Raw genomic sequence first — 19,542 nt, 5'->3', positions numbered from 1 at the left:
AAAGCCCTTTTCACCTTCTCTATGAATTCCTTTACGGATGAACAGAGATTTCCTGTAGAACCGATCTGTGAACCAGGATATGATTGATTTCTCCCTTGCTCGCGTGCCCTCTCTCTTTCTCTCTCTCTCTTCACCCCACATGCTGACATTCACACACACACAGGAACTTAAACTTACGAACACACAGCCCAACAAAACCTAATCCATAACTTTATCTCCTACAGGATGATGGCCCACGTGACAACCCAGCAGACCCAGAGCCCACTCCCATCACTCTTCACGTGGACAGTCTCATCATTCACAGAGGAGACGATGGCTCCTTCTCCATAGGAGGTGGTGCACCCATGTCCACACGCTCACACACACGCCAAATACTGCCACCTCTGTTTCAGTGCTGACTCACTCATCTGTTATATAACCGCTCCCATTAAGTCCTTTTAAGTCCACATTCAATGCATTCACACGTCCAAATCCCCTGTCATTCTCTCTCCTTCCTCCTGCTACCTCATAGTGGACAGTGCAGCAGAGTCCAAACCCAGGAAAGAGAGCACGCAGATTGACAGCACTCTCAGCCCTGTCCCCGAGGCCTCAGGAGCGGTCGTTGGCATTCCAAAGGCTACACAGACCCAAGCCCCACCCATCAGCCCATCTCCATCTAGCAGAGAAAAGGTAAGAGAGAGACATATGCACACCACACACACCTCTTTCTATTGAAGTCACCCCAGCTCAGATCAGTTTTTTTTTTTTCCTCCATCTTTCTGTGAGTGGCTGCAGATGCTAATGGAAGAGAATGAGTGCTTGAAAGTGGAGCTGTCCAGGGCTAAGATGGCGCTGGCTGAGGCTCAGATGGAGAAAGACTCCCTGCTGCACCACATGAAGAATCTCAAAGTCAGCACCAGCTAGGCCGGGCTGTGTGTCTCTGCAGCCAGCTGTCCAGCCGCCACCGGTCCCCCACAATAAAGTACTTACCACTGGAGCGCAGCGGCGAGAGGGGGCTGATGGATACACCAAAAGTAACTCATGGCAACAGCAACAAGTAATAAATAAAAAAGGGGGCATCTCTTGACTCTTTATGCTACATTTCGCCTGACCTTCCTATGCCCGTTTGAAGAGGGAGCCACAGCGTCACGTGACGCTTCATGCTGATTTCCTCCACAAAGCGATCCAGTGTCCATTCCCAGACTCAAAAGTGCACATTTTACACAATCGTCGTCAGTCTTTTTAGCATCTGTGTCAGTGTCTAATGTTCTTAACTGTTGATGCCATCTCTACTCCATCTACCAAACTGGTTGAGGGGGGGGGCAGATGGTAGGCAGTGGGGGAAGATGAGTGTGCGGGTGTGAAGTAAGAGGACACAAGTGTGACATCTATAGATTTTCGTAGAGTTTAGCCTACAGTGTACACAGCCTTAAGGTCAGCTTTGGCCTTCCTACACTGTCTCTATTGTGTCGGTTGTTTGAGTAAAAAAAAAACACAAATCATCCACGTCAGCCCATGGTCACTACTAAGTACCACAGGTACGAAGGAACACTGAATGTTCTACCTTTGGAGGAATGTCTTAAAAATAGACTTATTTTGCACTGCACTGTAAGTTATAATTTAGTGGTTTCATATGGGGGGAGGGGGGGAGAAGAGCCCTTCCTCGGGGTGTGTATAGCATAGTGTATATTGTATCTTAAGAATGTGAAGTGCACACACACGCTCAAGACTTTTTTTCTACAGTCTGAATGGTGATGGGGAGTGTGTGCGTGGTGACGGCATGCACGTATGATAACGGCGTGTGTGTGCACACATGTGCGCGTGTCTAGTCAGAACAAGCATTTCATCACAGCAAGAAAATAAGATGATGTCGATAAACGTTTCATTCCAAATTTATCACCAGTCCCTGAACAATGTCCTATTGCACTGCTGCCTCCCCCCCCCCCAACACCCACACACACACACACACACACACACACACATATTGTTTTTCTATGTGTAAATAACTAGTTGGACGTGCAGCACTTATAAAAGTCCAGCCGGGTCAGCGGACACTTCCTGGTCGACTGTCAGCGAGTGAGTCGAGACAGCACATTGCCCTTCTATTAGTCAATTAACATAAGCATACTAATAACATGTGCTGTTTACTTAATCCTGGAAATCACTGGCGAGTAACACGGACATGTTCAAGTTGCCTGGCTATATATATTGTGTGTGTGTGTGTGTGTGTGTGTGTGTGTGTGTGTGTGTGTGTGTGTGTGTGTGTGTGTGTGTGTGTGCGCGTGTGTGTTTATATTGATTTTTTTAATTGCTTTACTTTTCGTGTGTAGGTTTCCATGAAGCAAGCATTGCCCAGATCTGCTGCCGATCCATGCTGCACGCCTGCATCATGCTGCGCGCCTATGCCATGCTGGACGCCTGCATCATGCTGCATGCCTGCGTGCAGGAGTGACGGCACAGCAGAGGGACTGTGTGAACCTCCACCAGTCCCGGGCTCCACTAAGCAGTACATGCTCTATGTCCACTGACTCGCTTCGGTTAGCGTGCGTGTGCAACTAGGAGAGCCCCGACCTGTCCTGTACACCCCAGGGGTTCAAACTTGCATTTTTAACCTTTCCTCCCAACACGTTTTGGCCCTGCGTCGATGAGGTGGAGCGCTCCGCACAACTACAGCGTCCCGGCCTCGTCAGAGGGTGGGCGTTATTAACACTTGATTGTATCTAGAGACTCCTTCCTTTTTGGGAATTTCCGTTCAAGTATTGTTCTGCCTCCAACTGACCCCCCGCCTCTGGTGTCGCATAAGCACCTTCCCCTTTTTTTGGGAAGTCCCGCTTTCTGGAAAGCCGCTGGTGTGGTTTAAACAAAACAAAAAGTACTAAGATGTATTACTTGTCTGTCAAAGCTGCTGAATTACAGAACATTAAAAAGTATCCGGTTGAAATGGGTTTATCCGTATGGTTGTTTTGGTGTAACATTAAATAAGAAAGAACTGTTCTGCATACCTCCCCCCTTTTTCTCCCATATTGCACTTGGCTAACTACCCCACTCTTCCGAGCCCCCGGTCTCTGCTCCACCCCCTCTGCCGATCCGGGGAGGGGTGCAGACTACCACATGTCTCCTCCAATACATGTGGAGTCGCCAGCTGCTTCTTTTTACCTGACAGTGAGGAGTTTCACCAGGGGGACGTAGCGCGTGGGAGGATCACCCTATCCCCCCCCCGAACAGGCGCTCCGACTGACCAGAGGAGGCGCTAGTGCAGCGACCAAGACACACCCATGTCCGGCTTCCCACCCGCAGACACGGCCAGTTGTGTCTGTAGGGACACCCGACCAAGCCGGAGGTAACACGGGGATTCGAACCGGCGATCCCCGTGTTGATAGGCAACGGAATAGACCGCTACACTCCCCTGACGCCAAGTTCTCCTGCATATCTCCTTCAGATTAGGCACGGGTTAAAAAGTTGTCCTAAAAATACAGGGGTCGACCGAGCATGCACGCCCAACCAACACGAGCTTGTTCAGGCCACGGGGACAAGCGTTTACAGAAAATCCGTCCGTGTGTCATGTTCTCATGGGGTTTGTATTCTATCCTAAAAATATAAACTTTCTTTTCTACCTTTTTGCAAGAGCATGTAAGGGAACATTGCAATGAAGAGAAATATTTCAGACCACACCAAGCAGATGTGCAGGTTTCTTATGGAAATGGGGAATATGCTTTTGAGAGTATCGTATGTCCTTGGTATGTCCCAGTATATCCTGTTCTCAGGATGATGGAGAGAAATTCAACATGAGTGATGAAGATGGTTCACATATAAAATAAGCACCCCGTATAAACCCACAATCAGTAAGTCAAGCATTACAGTTATTGTAATAGCTCAGAATTGGCGTACAGTGTCACCTGTCTGAAGGCCAGGGTGTGTGTGTGGTCAGAAGTAAGTGACCTCTTTATGCCACAACAGCTGCAAACGTGACATCTAAAATCACTGCAGCGAGCAGGACGATTGTTTATTTCTGGGAGAAATTCAGACCGGCGGTGCAAGTTGGCCCTCCATAGGAGTTAAATAGAACTGCAGTCTCACAGGGCCGTCCATGATGGGACCATATGCTCATAAATGGTCTTGATGTTATGGCCGGTGTACTAACGATTTGTGTTAACCATGTCGAAATGTCCTACCGTAGTGCGAGAGAAAGAACCACTAGTGTGCGCATGCGCAGCAACGCTTGGTAAGTCCGTTCAAGTGGCGCGCGTGTGTGTGTGTGTGTGTGTGTGTGTGTGTGCGCGTGTTACCGTGACAGAGGCAGGTTTGGATCTCACAACACACAGTCATGTAGCCGTCAACAACAGTGACGTAGACACACCTTCCGCAGAAGTTGTGATGCGGCTGTGTTTACACGATCACGCGATGACGGCTGTTGTCTCAGTGTGACAAATGGATTAGCGATGTGTGTCAGCACTCACATATGGGGGCTTTTTCCGTTTGTGGGAAAGCGAGAGAGGGGGAGGACACAAACCTATACAACTGAACTGCGAGCAATATGGAGAGAGGGAGAAGGGAGGAGAGGTAGGGAGGAAACCTGGCGTTGGGTTTTGGCACAGAGTGCAGCATCTCTGTCCAACACCCAAGAGGGCTGCCACTGCCTTCTCTCTCTCTCTCTCTCTCTCTCTCTCTCTCTCTCTCTCTCTCTCTCTCTCTCTCTCTCTCTCTCTCTCTCTCTCTCTCTCTCTCTCTCTCTCTCTCTCTCTCTCTAGTTCAAATGTAAGCTTTGGTGGTGCATCTATATAAACAACAATGCCTTTCTCCTCCTTCTAGCATTCTTCGCATGCTCAGTCTACCTCCCACACCTTCAGTCACCATCCCATGATACCGTTCTCTCCCCCCACCCCACCCCACCCCCGCCCCGCGCCACCTTAAAGGAGCAGCTCCTTCATGTTCGTCAATAACGTCTCATGCTTCCCTACAGGTGCGTAAAATAAAATCGGAAGTGTGTGCGCGTGTCTGTTCAGGTTGGGTGGATTTAAAATAAAAAAGGAGGAGGGGGAGAATGGTGGGCCACTAAAGGATAAATAGATCATAAATATTCCCCGAATGTCAGTTAACCAACACTTTCATAGGAAGCATGTGGCGTGTTGCAGCACGTTGGCAAAGTGCGCTTGTGTTTGTGTGTGGGGGGGTGAGGGGGGGCGTGTCTCCTTCCCATGCTGTCAACGGACCAGACATAAGCGGAGGTATGTAAACCAACTAAACATATAGAAACACGTACAGCAAACTGCCGCGGCTCGTTGTCCACCTTCACTGTGTCCTCAGTCTGGCTGACGGGACACCGACGCTGCTGTTTTCGCGCCACGTGCTTTCAAAAAACCCCAATTTTTTTTTTTGGGAGAACGGCCCGTTATCATTACCAATCAGCTCGCGCGTCCCGTGGCAGCTTAGGACGGACGCGCTAGAGGAAGGCTCACCACTTTCCGAGCAGCGCTCACAAAGGCGCCGCTTCCTGCTGGCGCCGTAGCGCCGTCACCCACGCCCATACTGTACAGCGCTGCTCCCCGGGCACACGCACACGCACAGCGATGCGCACCGGCGAGCCCGAAGTGACGAGCGGAGGAGGACAGATCAACTCCTCTCAACCCGGATAGTCAACCGACAAGAGACCCGTGGGGGGGATACGGTGCCGGGAAGAGGACGGAAAGCCTGTTTTATCTGAAATCCCAGACGCGCTTTGTGTGTGTGTGTGTGCGTGTGTGTGCGTGTGTGTGTGTGTGTGTGTGTGTGTGTGTGTGTGTGTGTGTGTGTGTGTGTAGGACTCGTTTCAGATTTGCCTCTTGTCACTCGTCTCGCGCTTTCCCCCACTTCGCCGTCCGTCCGCGCGGCGGTGTGTTCGCAGTCCGCGAGCTCTCTCCCGTTCGGCTGCCCGTGGGGAATATGGACTATAAGCGGTTTTATTAAGGCAGGTCTGAGCTCCTCCGGATCCCGCTTTGCAGCATCTCATCCGACGACTGTTTTACCCCCCCGCGCCGCCGCCGCCGCCGCCGCCGCGCAGGGACGCGCAGTGAAAGACTCCATCTCGGTCGGATGGTTTTTGACGGCGGACCGTAAAAGAAAAGAGAGAGGAGGGTGGGTGGAGGGGATATCCCCGGAGTGTTCGCCTCGGATTTCTCCGCTCTTGGCTCCGCTTCGCTTCAACTTGTGTCGGGATGGGGAAGGAGCAGGACCTGCTGGAAGCCGCTCGGACGGGCAACGTGGTGCTGGTGGAGAAATTGTTGAGTGGGAAGAAGGGCATACTGGGGTCAGGCTCCGGCTCCATACCTTTACCCAACCTGCTGAGGTAAGCGACGTCTACAACCCTCTGAATTTACCTCCCATACCGGCACACACACGCACACACACACACACACACACGCACGCACGCACGCACGCATATACCCTGACAGGGAGGAGATCTGCACCACCGCTGCAAGACTAACGCACAAGTCCAAAGAGTTGTTATGAAGCCAAGCACACTTTGTTTCAAACATCGGTTATAAACGCCTGATGGCCGGAACACGTTTAAACCGTAGCCTGCCTCCTCCTCCTCCTCCTCCTCCTGCACGCAGAGGTGTCTCGTCGGGTTAGACGAGCCACAGCACCACCGACTGTGCACAATACAATACAGTGCGCGGCATCTGACACTGACAGCTGTCAGCACGCGGGGAACACCAGGCCGCAGCCAGGACCACGTCTCGCTCAGATGACGATGTGGATCTTTCATACGGTCCACAGCGTCCCAAGGGAGCCACGTCTGCCACTCCAGCCAGTCTTCTCACTGAGGGTATCATGAGCTCCGCGCGCGCTCGAAGATATCGTATTCATTAGCTGACATGAACCCAGATCTGCTTATTTCCAGTATGTAAACCGTACAGGAACGGATCCTGGGTCAGTGTTCAAAACATGAAATGTACCGTGGGACAGTTTCAAATGTGAAACAGGACAGTAGCAATGATGTAATGTACACAATGTCTTACGATATACAAGACAACACAGTACAAGCAGTGACAACAACAACTTCTGGGTATCAGCAATGAACAACAACAACAACAACAGTACAAAACAAGGACTGAAATATACCATATAGTTCACTGCCATGTGGTGCAACGATGTCTTGTATAAAAATGCAGTATGGGTGAAGTGCACATCAGGCCGAGGGGTGAAACTGCCCAGCAGTGGCGTGATTGTGGTGGTGGTGGTGGTTCCTGCATTAAAAGCGTGCAGAACAGCTCTTAAAGGCTTCCGCTCTAAGAATATGAGGCCACGGGGAGACCTCGTAATGCATTATACACAGCACTTGATTTACAGCATTCAGGTGCAAAGTGATGCGGAGCAAAGCCAACGGTGGAGAGAGAGAGAGACTTGCAGATATTCGACTTTAACCTCCCTTTAACACCCCTCCTACCGCCCCCACCCAACCCAACATCCCCCACCCCAACACCCCCACCGCTTTTCTCAGCCAGAGCCGCAGAGACTTCCATTTCGCTGCTCGAGAGCAGACGAATCTAGGGTATTATTCCTACCCCGACCCCTTCTCCGCCATTGCCAGGCCCCCACCTTCTTGTTTTTGGTGAGGGGGAGGTCAAAGGAAAGCGGGTTTGGGTGGAGTACCGCCTCGGGCCCTGAGGTCGTGGTCTGATGGGGGCAATAGCAGCTCGCTCACCATGCTGTTGATACAGACATGTGACGGAGACGCACACCTGTAGAGGACTCGTCTTACCGGCGAGTTAAAACCCCGTTACCGCAGCCGGATGTTGAGAGGAACAGGCAGGGCCTTTCCGTTTTCTGGAAGCCAATCATTATCCAGGTGGGGCGGGACTTTCACGTGACTGCGCCGCGCTCCTCCAAAATTGCATCGAGTCGCAAAATATGTTGGTGATATGGGAGAAGCGAGCGATGCAAAAGTCTCCCAAGAAATCTCCATAAGAAAAATGTAGATGTTTGTCAGCTGGTTTCAATTATAACGTGGTTTCAATTATAACGTGGTTTCAGTTATAAAAAATTAGAAACAAGCGCAACCGCACCTTTTTGAGCTATTGAGCTAGCTTACGGCTAACGGGCGATGACGTCACAGTTCGAGACAAAGCGTTTAGAAGCCAGGGGACGTTAGACTTGGTAACACGACGGGTTTGAAGGGATCCGTCCGACCAGATTTGGTTGGCACCAATTAAGACTCTACACGGGTTTCTCGCATCAGTTAAGCCGGACTAGCTGATCCAAAGCAAGGGGACCTGGACTCCTTTTTACACGGGGTAGCGAGATAATTGGAAAATATGATGATACAAGTTTATAATACTTGTGTATAGCTGGGTTCCATATAGCTGGGTTCCAGACATGCTGGGTTCCATGGTGTGAAAACGGAAAACGGAATCATTATGTTGAAAGTCACAAGTCTCAGAAGATTAGGAACCACCAGCTGGATGAGTCAGGGATGTCTGGGGCGAGGGCGAACACAGTATCGGCTTGCCTTCGATGTGTTTTGCATTTGTTAATTCTTGTGAATTATTTGATGACTTGGCTGACTGGGTAGTCATTTTATACACTGTTTGGTGATGATGCTTGCGCTCACCACTGAGGCCTGTTCTTTGTTAAAGTGGATATGAAGCAATCAATCAGGTTAACATGATTTACTAAATGTAGTTCCACTCTAATCAACAATTACATAACAAACAGGACAAATGTAAACATATAAAAGAAAAAAAGTGCTGTTATATCCTGCGTGGCAAGGGTGCCACCATCTTGCAACGCTATAACCTCTGACGTTACAGGGTTGGTTGGCTTGGCTGAGTTCTGCAGATGCAACAGTAAAAGCTAGAGAAAGTTGGAGACTGAGGAGCCACAGGACAGAAGAAGACAAAAGGGAGGCCACTATTATATTGTTCCTGGACGTAAACACGAGTTTTACAGGGTTACAGCCAAGGACAAAACAGTCCATTTTCATAAACTGCCGCTGAAACGGAGAAAAGCACTGAATCATTCCTGTCAGAGTTCTTCATTCTGTCAGATTCCAGAATACGCCCACTGTGTATTAATGATCTCACTCAGAAGTTATTGAGGATGAACCCGGCTGAATGTCTGAATATCTATCCAGCGTCAAACTTATCTGCACCACGGTGTTTTGACAGAGCTGTCCCAAATGTTCAAGGAAGGTTGAATCAGTTCATCTGGATACGCTTATTGACAGATACGTTTCATCACTCAACTAACTGACATCTGTCAATAAACGTTGTATCCAGATGAACTGATTCAAACCTCTTGGATTTTCTTACCTGGATTATTGCATCAAGACATGTCCCAAACGTTGGTTACATAAAATGCTGTGCAATGTGATGCAAACAAACTACACATAGAAAGCATTCTTGTGGCTTCATATTGTCATGTCAGACTTCTCGGACATGTTTTGCAGCACACTGGCTCGTTCACCAGAAGCATGTAAGCCTCGTCGGCTGTGTGAACCAGTAAAAACTAACCGTAGCTACCGTCATTGTAGGCTAACAGCTATTAGCGTCAACTAGCTAACACTAGGGTTTAGTTAATTATGATAATAATAATAATAATAATAATAATGTTCATATAGCGCTTTTGTAGACACACATAGTGCTTCACATTGAAGGGGGGTAACTCACTTCAGCCACCACCAATGTGTAACACCACCTGGGTGATGCACGGCAGCCATTTTGCGCCAGAACGCTCACCACACATCAGTCTGAGGTGGAGAGGGAGGAATCATTGAGTCAATTACATGGGGAGATGATTAGGTAGCCAGATGGAAAAAGCCAGGTTGGGAATTTTGCCAGGACACCGGGGAACTCCCTACTCTTTGTGATACATGCCATGGGATCTTTAATGACTACAGGAAGTCAGGACCTCGGTTTAACGTCTCGTACGGCATCTCCTACAGCACAGTGTTCCCGTCACTGCACTGGGATTTGTTGTTTTGTTATTAGGACCAGAGGGAAGACTGCCCCCTACTGGCCCACCAACACCACTGGGCCTTGGTCTCTCATCCAAGCACTGGCCAAGCCCACACCTGCTTAGCTTTCCGACATTTGGCCGAGCCAGGGTACATCATATTTGCCGGCAATTAGTACTGGGGGAGGACATAAACAAAAACGTGTCGGGGGCAGACAACAGTTATATGTAAACAAACTGCACATGGAAACATTGTTTGCACTCCCAGAAAGTTGGATCAGTTCATCTTGACACAGCGTTTATTGGGAGAAATGTTTCATCAATCATCTAAATGACTTCTTGTTCCCACTTGGGGTGGACCAATTTCTGGTGCAGCGTGGTTTGTGCCAGAAATTGCTTGATACATTGTCCAGATCAGCCTCCTGACAGCAGATGGACTCCGATACGGTGGATAACAGCCACACTGACACCAGGTAGTGTTGCCGACCTGCTCTTTACCCCAAAGCACAAGTTTGGGACACAGGAGCGGCCATTAACTGAATCCTTTGCCTCTCCTTTCCCGTCAGTTCGGTTCGGTTCTGACGGGGTGTTAAGATTAAACAGCACTCTCGGGGTCGTGCGTTGCATGGAACACGAGAGTTGCGAACAAGCGATCTCCATCTCGCCATCCTTCCACGCCGTCTCGCCACAACATTTAGTTTGTTGTAGTTCGGTGAAATAATATAGACCTTTATTATAACAAAATGATTCAAAGTTCCGGTGTGGGGGTTAATGTTCGAGAAACACCGAGATCTGCTTGAGAAATTCATATACACTATTTGCAGACAACAAATTCCCAGCTGAAACCAAAGCAAAACACCCTACGACGACGACGACAACAGACAGCACAGACGGAACAGCATCATCCGAGTAAACAAACGTACCCTGGGAAGCCCTGTGGACATAGCGGGGACGCAAGTGTCCCGGGGGGGGGTGTAATGTCAGCGGGGCAGTTTGGCGTTATGTGGCGGTTGAAGTTCGGGAGTTCCAGTGCGAAGTATTGTATGAGCACTATTTCAGGAACAGAGGCGCGCCAGCTAGCCGCTGAAGCTGGGAGCCGAGGAGGAGGCACCCAGCCCCGTACGGCCCAGCAGTGGAGCCAGAGCAGCATGACCGGTCCAAAAGAGAGGCCGGGGATAGTCCTGAAGTCATGGCTGAGAGTTCTCCATTCGGGGGGCACCAGAGTGGATAATCCACAGTTTATTGAATACGCTGGTGTGTCGCTAGTGTAAACTACTAATAAGACACGTTAGTCCCTAGTTAACGGGTCTGAACCTTTAGCTGAGCGGTTAGTGATGTCGCCTTGTGGTGCAGTACACCCCGTATCGAATCCCGCACCGGGCAAGAAAATAACCGGTTACACTAGCAGGCTAGCAGGCTAACAGCTGCTCGGCGGAATAGGCGAGTACACAGAGCCGCCGTGTGTACAACCATCAAAGTGTTAGCAACACTGGGCTTGATTTGGAGGGTGTTTGTTTTACACCCAAGTGAGAAGGCAAAGAGCAGTTCAGACGCACCATCGGTGATACATATCTCTGATTTGAGAGAGTGATTAATGGCCAGTGCCAGGGACGGCTGGGCTAACAGGGCTAACAGGGCTAACAGGGCTAAGCCCTCCCTATCTTTTACAATAAAGATGAGAAAATTATTGTTAAAAAACCTAAGAACAGATTGTTTTAAATTTTGGTTGAACCTAAGAGCAGCAACAGCGCTAAATAGTCACAAGAAAAACACAAAATACATCTAAATGGGCTAATTTTTTACAGCCCAAACACATCAGCTTCCATTCGTGTCACGTGAGTGACAGGTGTTTTGGCACGCCCCTTGATTTGCTGACCATTTGGGGCATCAATCAGCCCACAGACTTGACCAATGACAGCACAGACAGTGAAGCGCTGCTGGTGTGAGAGTGGGAAGGGAGAGAAGCGAGCGACTGTGGCAGCGGAGGCCGCGGGCGTTACCCTGAACCAGATGCATTATTTACTTTCTCATCCATTTTCTTCAGTGTCGTTGGAGGAAAAGTTGGAAGTGAAGGGACTGGGGACACGTCCAAACGATGTTCAAATAACACAGAAGGACAAACGACAAAATCGTGAGTTTTGTGTTACTTGCTTTCAACGGAAGGACTGGCTAACGGCAGGTGTAGCTAAGAATTGACTTTTCTGTTCCCCATGCTAGCTTTTTGGGGGAGACACGGCTCGGACCCAACAAGGAATTGTGGATTTGAAACATTTATCCGACAAAATTAGGAAACACGAATGCAGCACAAGTCACACTGGAAACAGCGTAAAGCTCTCGATGCTGGGTGAAGTTAACATCGCCTGTCGACTTGATGAGGGCCACCGGGGAGACAACGAGCTGGTGAAGAAAACCAGGCCTTCATTATCACGGATTGTGGACTGTGCGTGTTTCTGGACCTCTTGACCAGTTCTCTTATTTTTGGATAGCCAGTTAGCCGTCAAACACACGGGTTGCCAAGTACACGTCTAAGACGAGCCAAAATGAGGTGCTTGATGGTATGTTAGCTGTTTATGGACCAAAAAGGCTGATGAAATACCGCAGGCATCATTTGTGGCTGTGGAAGTTGATGAGACAACCAACTGACGTGGCAGGTGTGAGCCAGTGCGTGATTGTGTTCAGGGAACAATCTGAGAACCATCCCCAGAGCACTGTTTCTGAAACACTGAAATTAATACAAAGAGCCACCATGACATCTGCAGAGTCCGAGAGGTGTTTCACTACGCTTAAGAGGATCAATCCCTTCCTCCGAAGTACTATGGGACAGGATAGGCTGAACCCCCTGGCTATGCTGTCTGTTGAGCGGGACTTGATCCAGAAATCACCGGGACTTCAGTGACATGGTGATTAACCTGTTTGCGCCCCAGAAAGGTCGTCGATGGGAGCTTCTCCTCAAGTAAGGTAGGCCCAAGCCTGTCCAGGGGTGGGCAGTCTTATCCATGAAGGGCCAGTGTGGGTGAATGGTTTTGTTCCAACCAAGCAGTTGCACACCTGATCCCACTAATCAACCGGTAGAGTCTTTACTGAGGCACTTGATTAGGAGACACAGGCGTGTAATTGCTTGGTTGGAACAAAAACCTTCACCCTCACTGGCCCTTTCTGGAAAAGATTGCCCCCCCCCATGCTCTTAAGAGACCATCAGACACGTTTAGCTCTCCTGTCTCCATATTGCTCGTCTCTCTTCTGTAATGACCGCTGTGCTTACCTCATTGTTTCATTCGGGACTTGTTTGACACAATGTGATGCAAAACGGTTGTGATAAAAACAGTTGCAGTATTTACTGGCAGTTGTTTCAGCTGGGACACGTTTTGTTGTGCGTCCTTAGGTGACGCCTTTGCTGACATTGTAGGCTACATGATCCTGCATTCTGTTCTGTCATGGAGCATATGTTGTTCTTGTTAAAAATGGCACGAGCTAATGTGTACAGAGAAAAATAGTCAGGTGGCGCTCGCGCGCGTGTGTGTGTGTGTGTGTGAGAGAGAGTTTTCTTTTTTTTTTTGTAACTTTATTTTCCAATTTTCAAGTTTTTTTGGAACAGGTATACAAAGCACACAAACAACAACAACAAAAATAAGCATGCAGGAATCCCCCCTCCCCCCCAAGGCTAAAAAAAAAAGGACTACGCAGGGATTTCTTATTCCAATTCCACATAATAACCATATTTTTGAAGACAATATAAAGTTGTACACATATATCTATAAGTATTTTCGTTACAACCAGGTAAATAAAAAGTACATTCAATAAAAGGGAAACCCTTCAATAAAGTCTATGAAAGGACTCCAGGTCAAAGTAAAGTTTTTGCGGGTTTTACATATTTTATATCGGAGCTTTTCTAAAGGTAGAAAGGACAGCACCTCCCTCAACCACTGCAAAAATTATGGCGCTTTATTTGACTTCCAGTTAAATAGGATAAGTCTGCGTGCTAGTAATGAGGCAAATGCTAGAGCATTTGCCTGCAAAGTTGTGACCTTACAGTTAGGGGGTGGTATGCCAAAGACGGCTGTGTGAAAATTGGGGTTTATGGTCTGTTTACAGATATGTGAGAATACATTAAATATCTGTCCCCAATAACTGTTGAGGGAGGGGCATGCCCAGAACATGTGTCCCACCGAGGCTGGACTATGACTGCACCTCGGACAGCTAGGGTCTGTGGTGGGAAAGATTCTGGCAAGCTTGTCCCCCGAGTAGTGAAGACGGTGAAGCACCTTAAACTGAATTAACCCATGTCGTATACACAATGAAGACGTATGAATACGAGTTAAGCTGTCCCACCATGCCTCTTCAGAAAGCTCTACACCCAAATCTCTCTCCCATGCAGTTTTTGTTTTGTCCCAGGATACCTGTTTCAATCCCTGTATCAGTGTGTAAATTATAGAGACCCGTTTTTTCCCAAAGGGATCCTTCTCTAAAATAACATCTAATTGGCTCCTGGTTGGCAGATACGGAAATGAGGGAAACACTTTCTTGGCAAAACTACGGATTTGAAGGTATCTTAAAAAAATGGGATCTGGGTATGTTATGGTCTTTGGTAAGTGTTTCAAATGAGGCGAATGTTCCATCTTTAAATAGATCACAGAAAAACACCAGTCCATTTCTATGCCAAAGTTGAAATGTGTTATCTAACACAGATGGCAAGAAGAATTGATTATTTGCTACTGGAAAAAGACCGCTAGCATGCTTTAATCCAAAATGCCTCCTAAACTGGAGCCATATCCTAAGTGAAGCTTTAACCACTGGGTTTGTTATTTGTATGTTACGATTATGTGGTAGTGGAGAGGTGAATATCGGTAAAGGATTGGCTAAGAGTTCCATGTGAACCCAATCTGTACCCTGTTGATTCTCATATGTAAATGCCCAATGTAAAAGTTTTACAATGTTCGCAGCCCAGTAGTAACAAATAAAGTTAGGCAAACCTAATCCCCCTGTCTCCTTAGGGACCTCCAAGTATGTTTTCTTCATCCTGGGGTTTGAATTGTTCCAGATGAATGATGAAATTAATCTATCTAATTGTTGAAAAGTTGTCTTAGGTATGAATATGGGAATCATTTGGAAAAGATAGAGAAATCTGGGTAAGACTGTCATTTTAACTATATTAATCCGGCCCGCTAATGAAATTGGTAAAGTTGACCACTTTTTAAAATCTTGTTTTGTTCGTTCTATTAGTGTTTTAAAGTTATGGTTATATAACCTCCCCATTGTATGAGTGATTTTGATTCCTAAATATGTAAATACATTATGTTCAAGTTTGAATGGAAAGCTAGAGTAGTCTCTATCAGTGTGGTTAATCGGAAAAAGCAAGCTCTTTGAATAGTTTATCTTATAACCTGACAGGCGACCAAAGTTATCCAGGGTAAGTAATAGTCTTGGTATAGATTCTATTGGGTTGGATATATATAACAACAGGTCATCTGCATAAAGTGATACCTTATGCAATTTACCACCTCGTGAGATACCTTTTAATGCCATCCTCTGCCCTAAGAGCTATAGCGAGTGGCTCAATTGCCAAATCGAACAAGTAAGGAGAGAGGCTGCAGCCCTGTCTGCAGCCCCTATGTAGTGAAAAATAATCAGAAATAATATTATTCGTCCGCACTGCAGCTGTCGGTGAGCAATACAATATTTTAACCCATGCTAGGAATGTGAAACCAAAGCCAAACCTTTCTAGAACAGCAAATAGATATTGCCATTCGATGCGGTCAAATGCCTTCTCAGCATCTAAAGAAATCACTACTTCTGTCTGTTCTACGGAATGTGGTGTGTACAGTACATTAAATAGGCGGCGCATGTTATAAAATGACTGCCTGCCTGGTATAAAACCAGTTTGATCAGGGTTAACAACCGTTGGGACAACAGTTTCAATACGGGTGGCCAAGATTTTTGTAAGGATTTTGTAGTCGCAATTCAACAAGCTTACAGGACGGTAGGAGCCACACATTAGGGGATCTTTTTCTTTTTTAAGTAACACTGATATGATTGCCTGCGTCATAGTTTGGGGCAATTTCTGTTGGTTAAAAATTTCCTGATACATCAGGTTAAGTATTGGTGCCAGCTTGGTAGCAAATTCTTTATACATTTCAATTGTGAAACCATCCGGACCTGGTGCTTTGTTGCTCTGCATGGATTTAATTGCTTGTATCACTTCCTCTGTTGATATCTCTCTGTCTATCTGTGCTCTGTCTTCAAGGGCAATTTTTGGTGTGGTCAGACCGTCTAAAAAAGTTGAAATATGCAACAAGTCGCTGGGCGGTTTTGAACTATAAAGGGTAATATAAAATTGTTTAAACTGGTTATTGATGGTGTCAGGGTCGGCAGTCTTTACCCCAGCTGCTGTGCAAATTTCAGAAATAGTGTTAGCGGCTATGGACTGTCTAACCTGATGGGCTAATAGTTTTCCAGCTTTCGAGAGAGTTTTCTGGCATCAGGCCATTCTTATACTTCTCTATAGTGTTGCTGTAGAGCACTTTGCTATAACAAGGTGTATAGTGTCGTTGCTCTAACTTGGTATCTCAGGTGTTACGTTGCTGTTGCTGCAGTGTGAATTATAGATGGGTATACTCTATTTGGTAGCCCACCCACCCAGTATCACCACCAGCCCTCACGGATGGCCACTGTTTTTACACCCTCACATAGTTTGGCTTTTATTGGGTTGCCAGAGATGGTCCACGAAGAGATGTCTGTAAAACAATGGGTGGGCTCACTCTTTAGTCAATCTTGAAATGGTGTGTGTGTGTGTGTGTGTGTGTGTGTGCATCCTATTAGTATCTGTTAAGTGAGCAGTTGTGTGATACATAGGGCTCGGCAATATATCAATATTATATCTATCATGATATAAGACTAGGTATAGTCTGGGATGACAACATAATGTTGGTGTATGAAATAAGTATTGTCTTTTCCTTGTCTTAAAGGCTGCATTACAGTAAAGAGATGCAATTTTCTGAACTTATTAGACTCGACATGATTGTCGAAATATTGATATGGAGGTATTCGGTCAAACATATCTTGACATTTGATTTTGTCCATACCACCCAACCCTAGTTGAGGCACCACCTAAAGGATATGCGGCGACCCGCTGCTCGGCAGGATGATGAGTCAGCCGACAAGTCATAGTTGGAGAGCCTGCACACTAATGTTATGGGAAAGGACGCTGGGTGCATAGTTTCCCAACTTAAGGCCTCCGATGCCGTGACGGCATTCCAAAGTCATGAGGCTCACTTTCTGTCAAAGGCATGGCACTTACGGCCGAGTGGGACATGAACATGGATGGAGACAACACACACACACACACACACACACACACACACACACATACACACACACAGCTACAGAAAGTATATCTTCCGGCAGAAAGAACTGCCTGTTTTGTTAGTGGTGAGCATACACATGCGGACTGACGCACACACACACACACACACACACACACACACACACACGCGTGGACTGGAAACACACTCACACAGTGGAAAATCAATAGTGGATGAACTCACTGCTGTTTAACAGGTCATATTTCCTCGCAGATGTCCTATTTTGATGACCTGGTGTTTGTGTGTGTGTGTGTGTGTGTGTGTGGGGGGGGGGGTTCTGTGCATGGAGTTGCTTCATCTACAGTCTAATAATGTCCCTAACTGGATTTCTGGCAGCACTTTGTTGTCATACAGACTCTACTATCAATATTGCCTAACAGGGGAGACGGGAACAGACGCACTTGTGGTTTGTGACAGCAGAGACGGTGACGGTGGGACGGTGACTGAAAGCTAGCGTACTGAAATGGTATGGCTCAGGATGTAGCAGATGTACAGAACAGACGGCGGGGTAGTTTATCACCCCCCCCCTCCCTCCCTCCCTCTCTCTCTGTGTCTCTGACTCTTATCACTCATGGAAGTTGTCCCCCCCCCCTTTTTTTTTCTCCCCAATTGTATCCGGCCAATTACCCCACTCTTCCGAGCCGTTCCGCTTGCTGCTCCACCCCCTCTGCCGATCCGGGGAGGGCTGCAGACTACCACATGCCTCCTCCGATACATGTGGAGTCACCAGCCGCCTCTTTTCACCTGACAGTGAGGAGTTTCGCCAGGGGGACGTAGCGTGTGGGAGGATCACGCTATTCCCCCCAGTTCCCCCTCCCTCCTGAACAAAGGAGGCGCTAGTGCAGCACCCAGGACACACACCCACATTCGGCTTCCCACCTGCAGACACGGCCAATTCTATCTGTAGGGACGCCCGACCAAGCCGGAGGTAACACGGGGATTCCAACCACCGATCCCCATGTTGGTTGGCAATGGAATAGACCGCTACGCTACCTGGACGCCCGCCGGAAGTTATTTTTTAAGGCTGTCATTGACGGTGGTTTCATTATATACATTACATACGTGTCCACAAACAAACCTAAGAAAATGCCCTCTCGGTGATGGATTAGTGTGTGCTCGTTCGTGTGTGTGTGTGTGTGTGTGTGTGTGTGTGTGTGTGTGTGTGCGCATGTGTTTGTATGTATATGCATGTACACATGGCCAGGTGTGTGTTTGTGCTCGGGCTTTGCACAAAAAAAAAAAAAAAGCCTGGAAGCAATATTAATGGACTCAAAGGACACACACACATACACACACACACACTCCTCTTCTTCAGTTGTACATCGAAATGCGATGATGGTGTCCACCCCTGTAATGGTGAGATCTTTAATAGCTGAACAGTCCTAACCTGGACCTACAAGCTCTATTGCAAGTGGGGCATGTATGTGGTGGTGGTGGCAACTAGGGCTGGGCGGTATAGCTGAAAGATTTAGCACGATAAAATGTTTCATTTCAGTCGATATCGATAATGATAATTTTAATGACCTATTTTTAATAAACACCAGGAGAATAAAGGTTGACTTTAACCACTTTATTTTGAATTTAACCACTTTGTTTATTTATCAAGAAATATGATAGGCTGTTTATGAGCTCGGGAGGGAGCACGTGTATTCATTATGTGCTTTCATGGCGGTTTGCATTTAATGCTTTTAAGTGAAACTATCAAATATTCTGTCGAACAATTTTCGTATTGCTATTGATAACGTTTCTATTGCCAGTACATATCGCTTTCATTTTATCATCCAGGCATAGTGGCAACCATGGCTGTGTTTCTCCTGGCCCTCCTCTGCTGTTTTATGGTTGTCCTCTCCATCTCCAGCGTACAAAGCCCATCCCTACACAGTTGTCGCGAAGTGATACAGTCAGCAGCAACATCTTCCAGATCCTCGGGTGTGATCTTGCACTTCCTCAAAGCATTCTTCATCTGATCCTTATAGCACTTCTCTGGCCCTCCAGCTAAGCATCAGCCATGATGTAGCTGGCCATATAACACTCTGTAGGGTAGCTGACATGGGGGCATCCTTATCATGTGCCCCAGCCACTATAGCTGGCACTGGGCGATCATGCCTCAATACTTTTGCAGTTAGTTTTTGCAAGTATTTCTGTGTGAGGCTCCCACTAGGTAATTCCCAGGATGCAGTGGAGGCAGCTTATGGGGAAGCACTCTAAGGACTAGATGTGATGGCTGTAGGTTACCCAAACTTTCCGTGTGAGGCAAATGCTCATGCCAGGT

The 19,542-nt window shown here is 47.4% G+C and overlaps 2 protein-coding genes across 2 annotated transcripts in view; both read left to right on the top strand.

Moving 5' to 3' along the window:
• Window positions 1–2,183, top strand: part of bltp3b (bridge-like lipid transfer protein family member 3B) — a 45,847-nt gene extending 43,664 nt beyond the window's left edge. Inside the window, exons 20-22 of the mRNA XM_056276517.1 lie at window positions 225–333; window positions 512–669; window positions 775–2,183. Of these exons, the coding sequence (XP_056132492.1) occupies window positions 225–333; window positions 512–669; window positions 775–903 (396 nt within the window). The 3' untranslated portion in view covers window positions 904–2,183. The remainder of the gene's footprint in view (window positions 1–224; window positions 334–511; window positions 670–774) is intronic.
• Window positions 2,184–6,106: 3,923 nt separating this feature from the next.
• The window catches only part of anks1b (ankyrin repeat and sterile alpha motif domain containing 1B), a 351,867-nt gene continuing 338,431 nt past the window's right edge, over window positions 6,107–19,542 (top strand). Inside the window, exon 1 of the mRNA XM_056275653.1 lies at window positions 6,107–6,301. Within this exon, the coding sequence (XP_056131628.1) occupies window positions 6,171–6,301 (131 nt within the window). The 5' untranslated portion in view covers window positions 6,107–6,170. The remainder of the gene's footprint in view (window positions 6,302–19,542) is intronic.

This window comes from Lampris incognitus, chromosome 3 (assembly GCF_029633865.1).
Source record: "Lampris incognitus isolate fLamInc1 chromosome 3, fLamInc1.hap2, whole genome shotgun sequence".
NCBI classification, from domain to species: domain Eukaryota; kingdom Metazoa; phylum Chordata; class Actinopteri; order Lampriformes; family Lampridae; genus Lampris; species Lampris incognitus.
The sequence above is the reverse complement of the archived record's forward strand: the minus strand, read 5'-3'. Positions and strand labels throughout refer to the sequence as shown.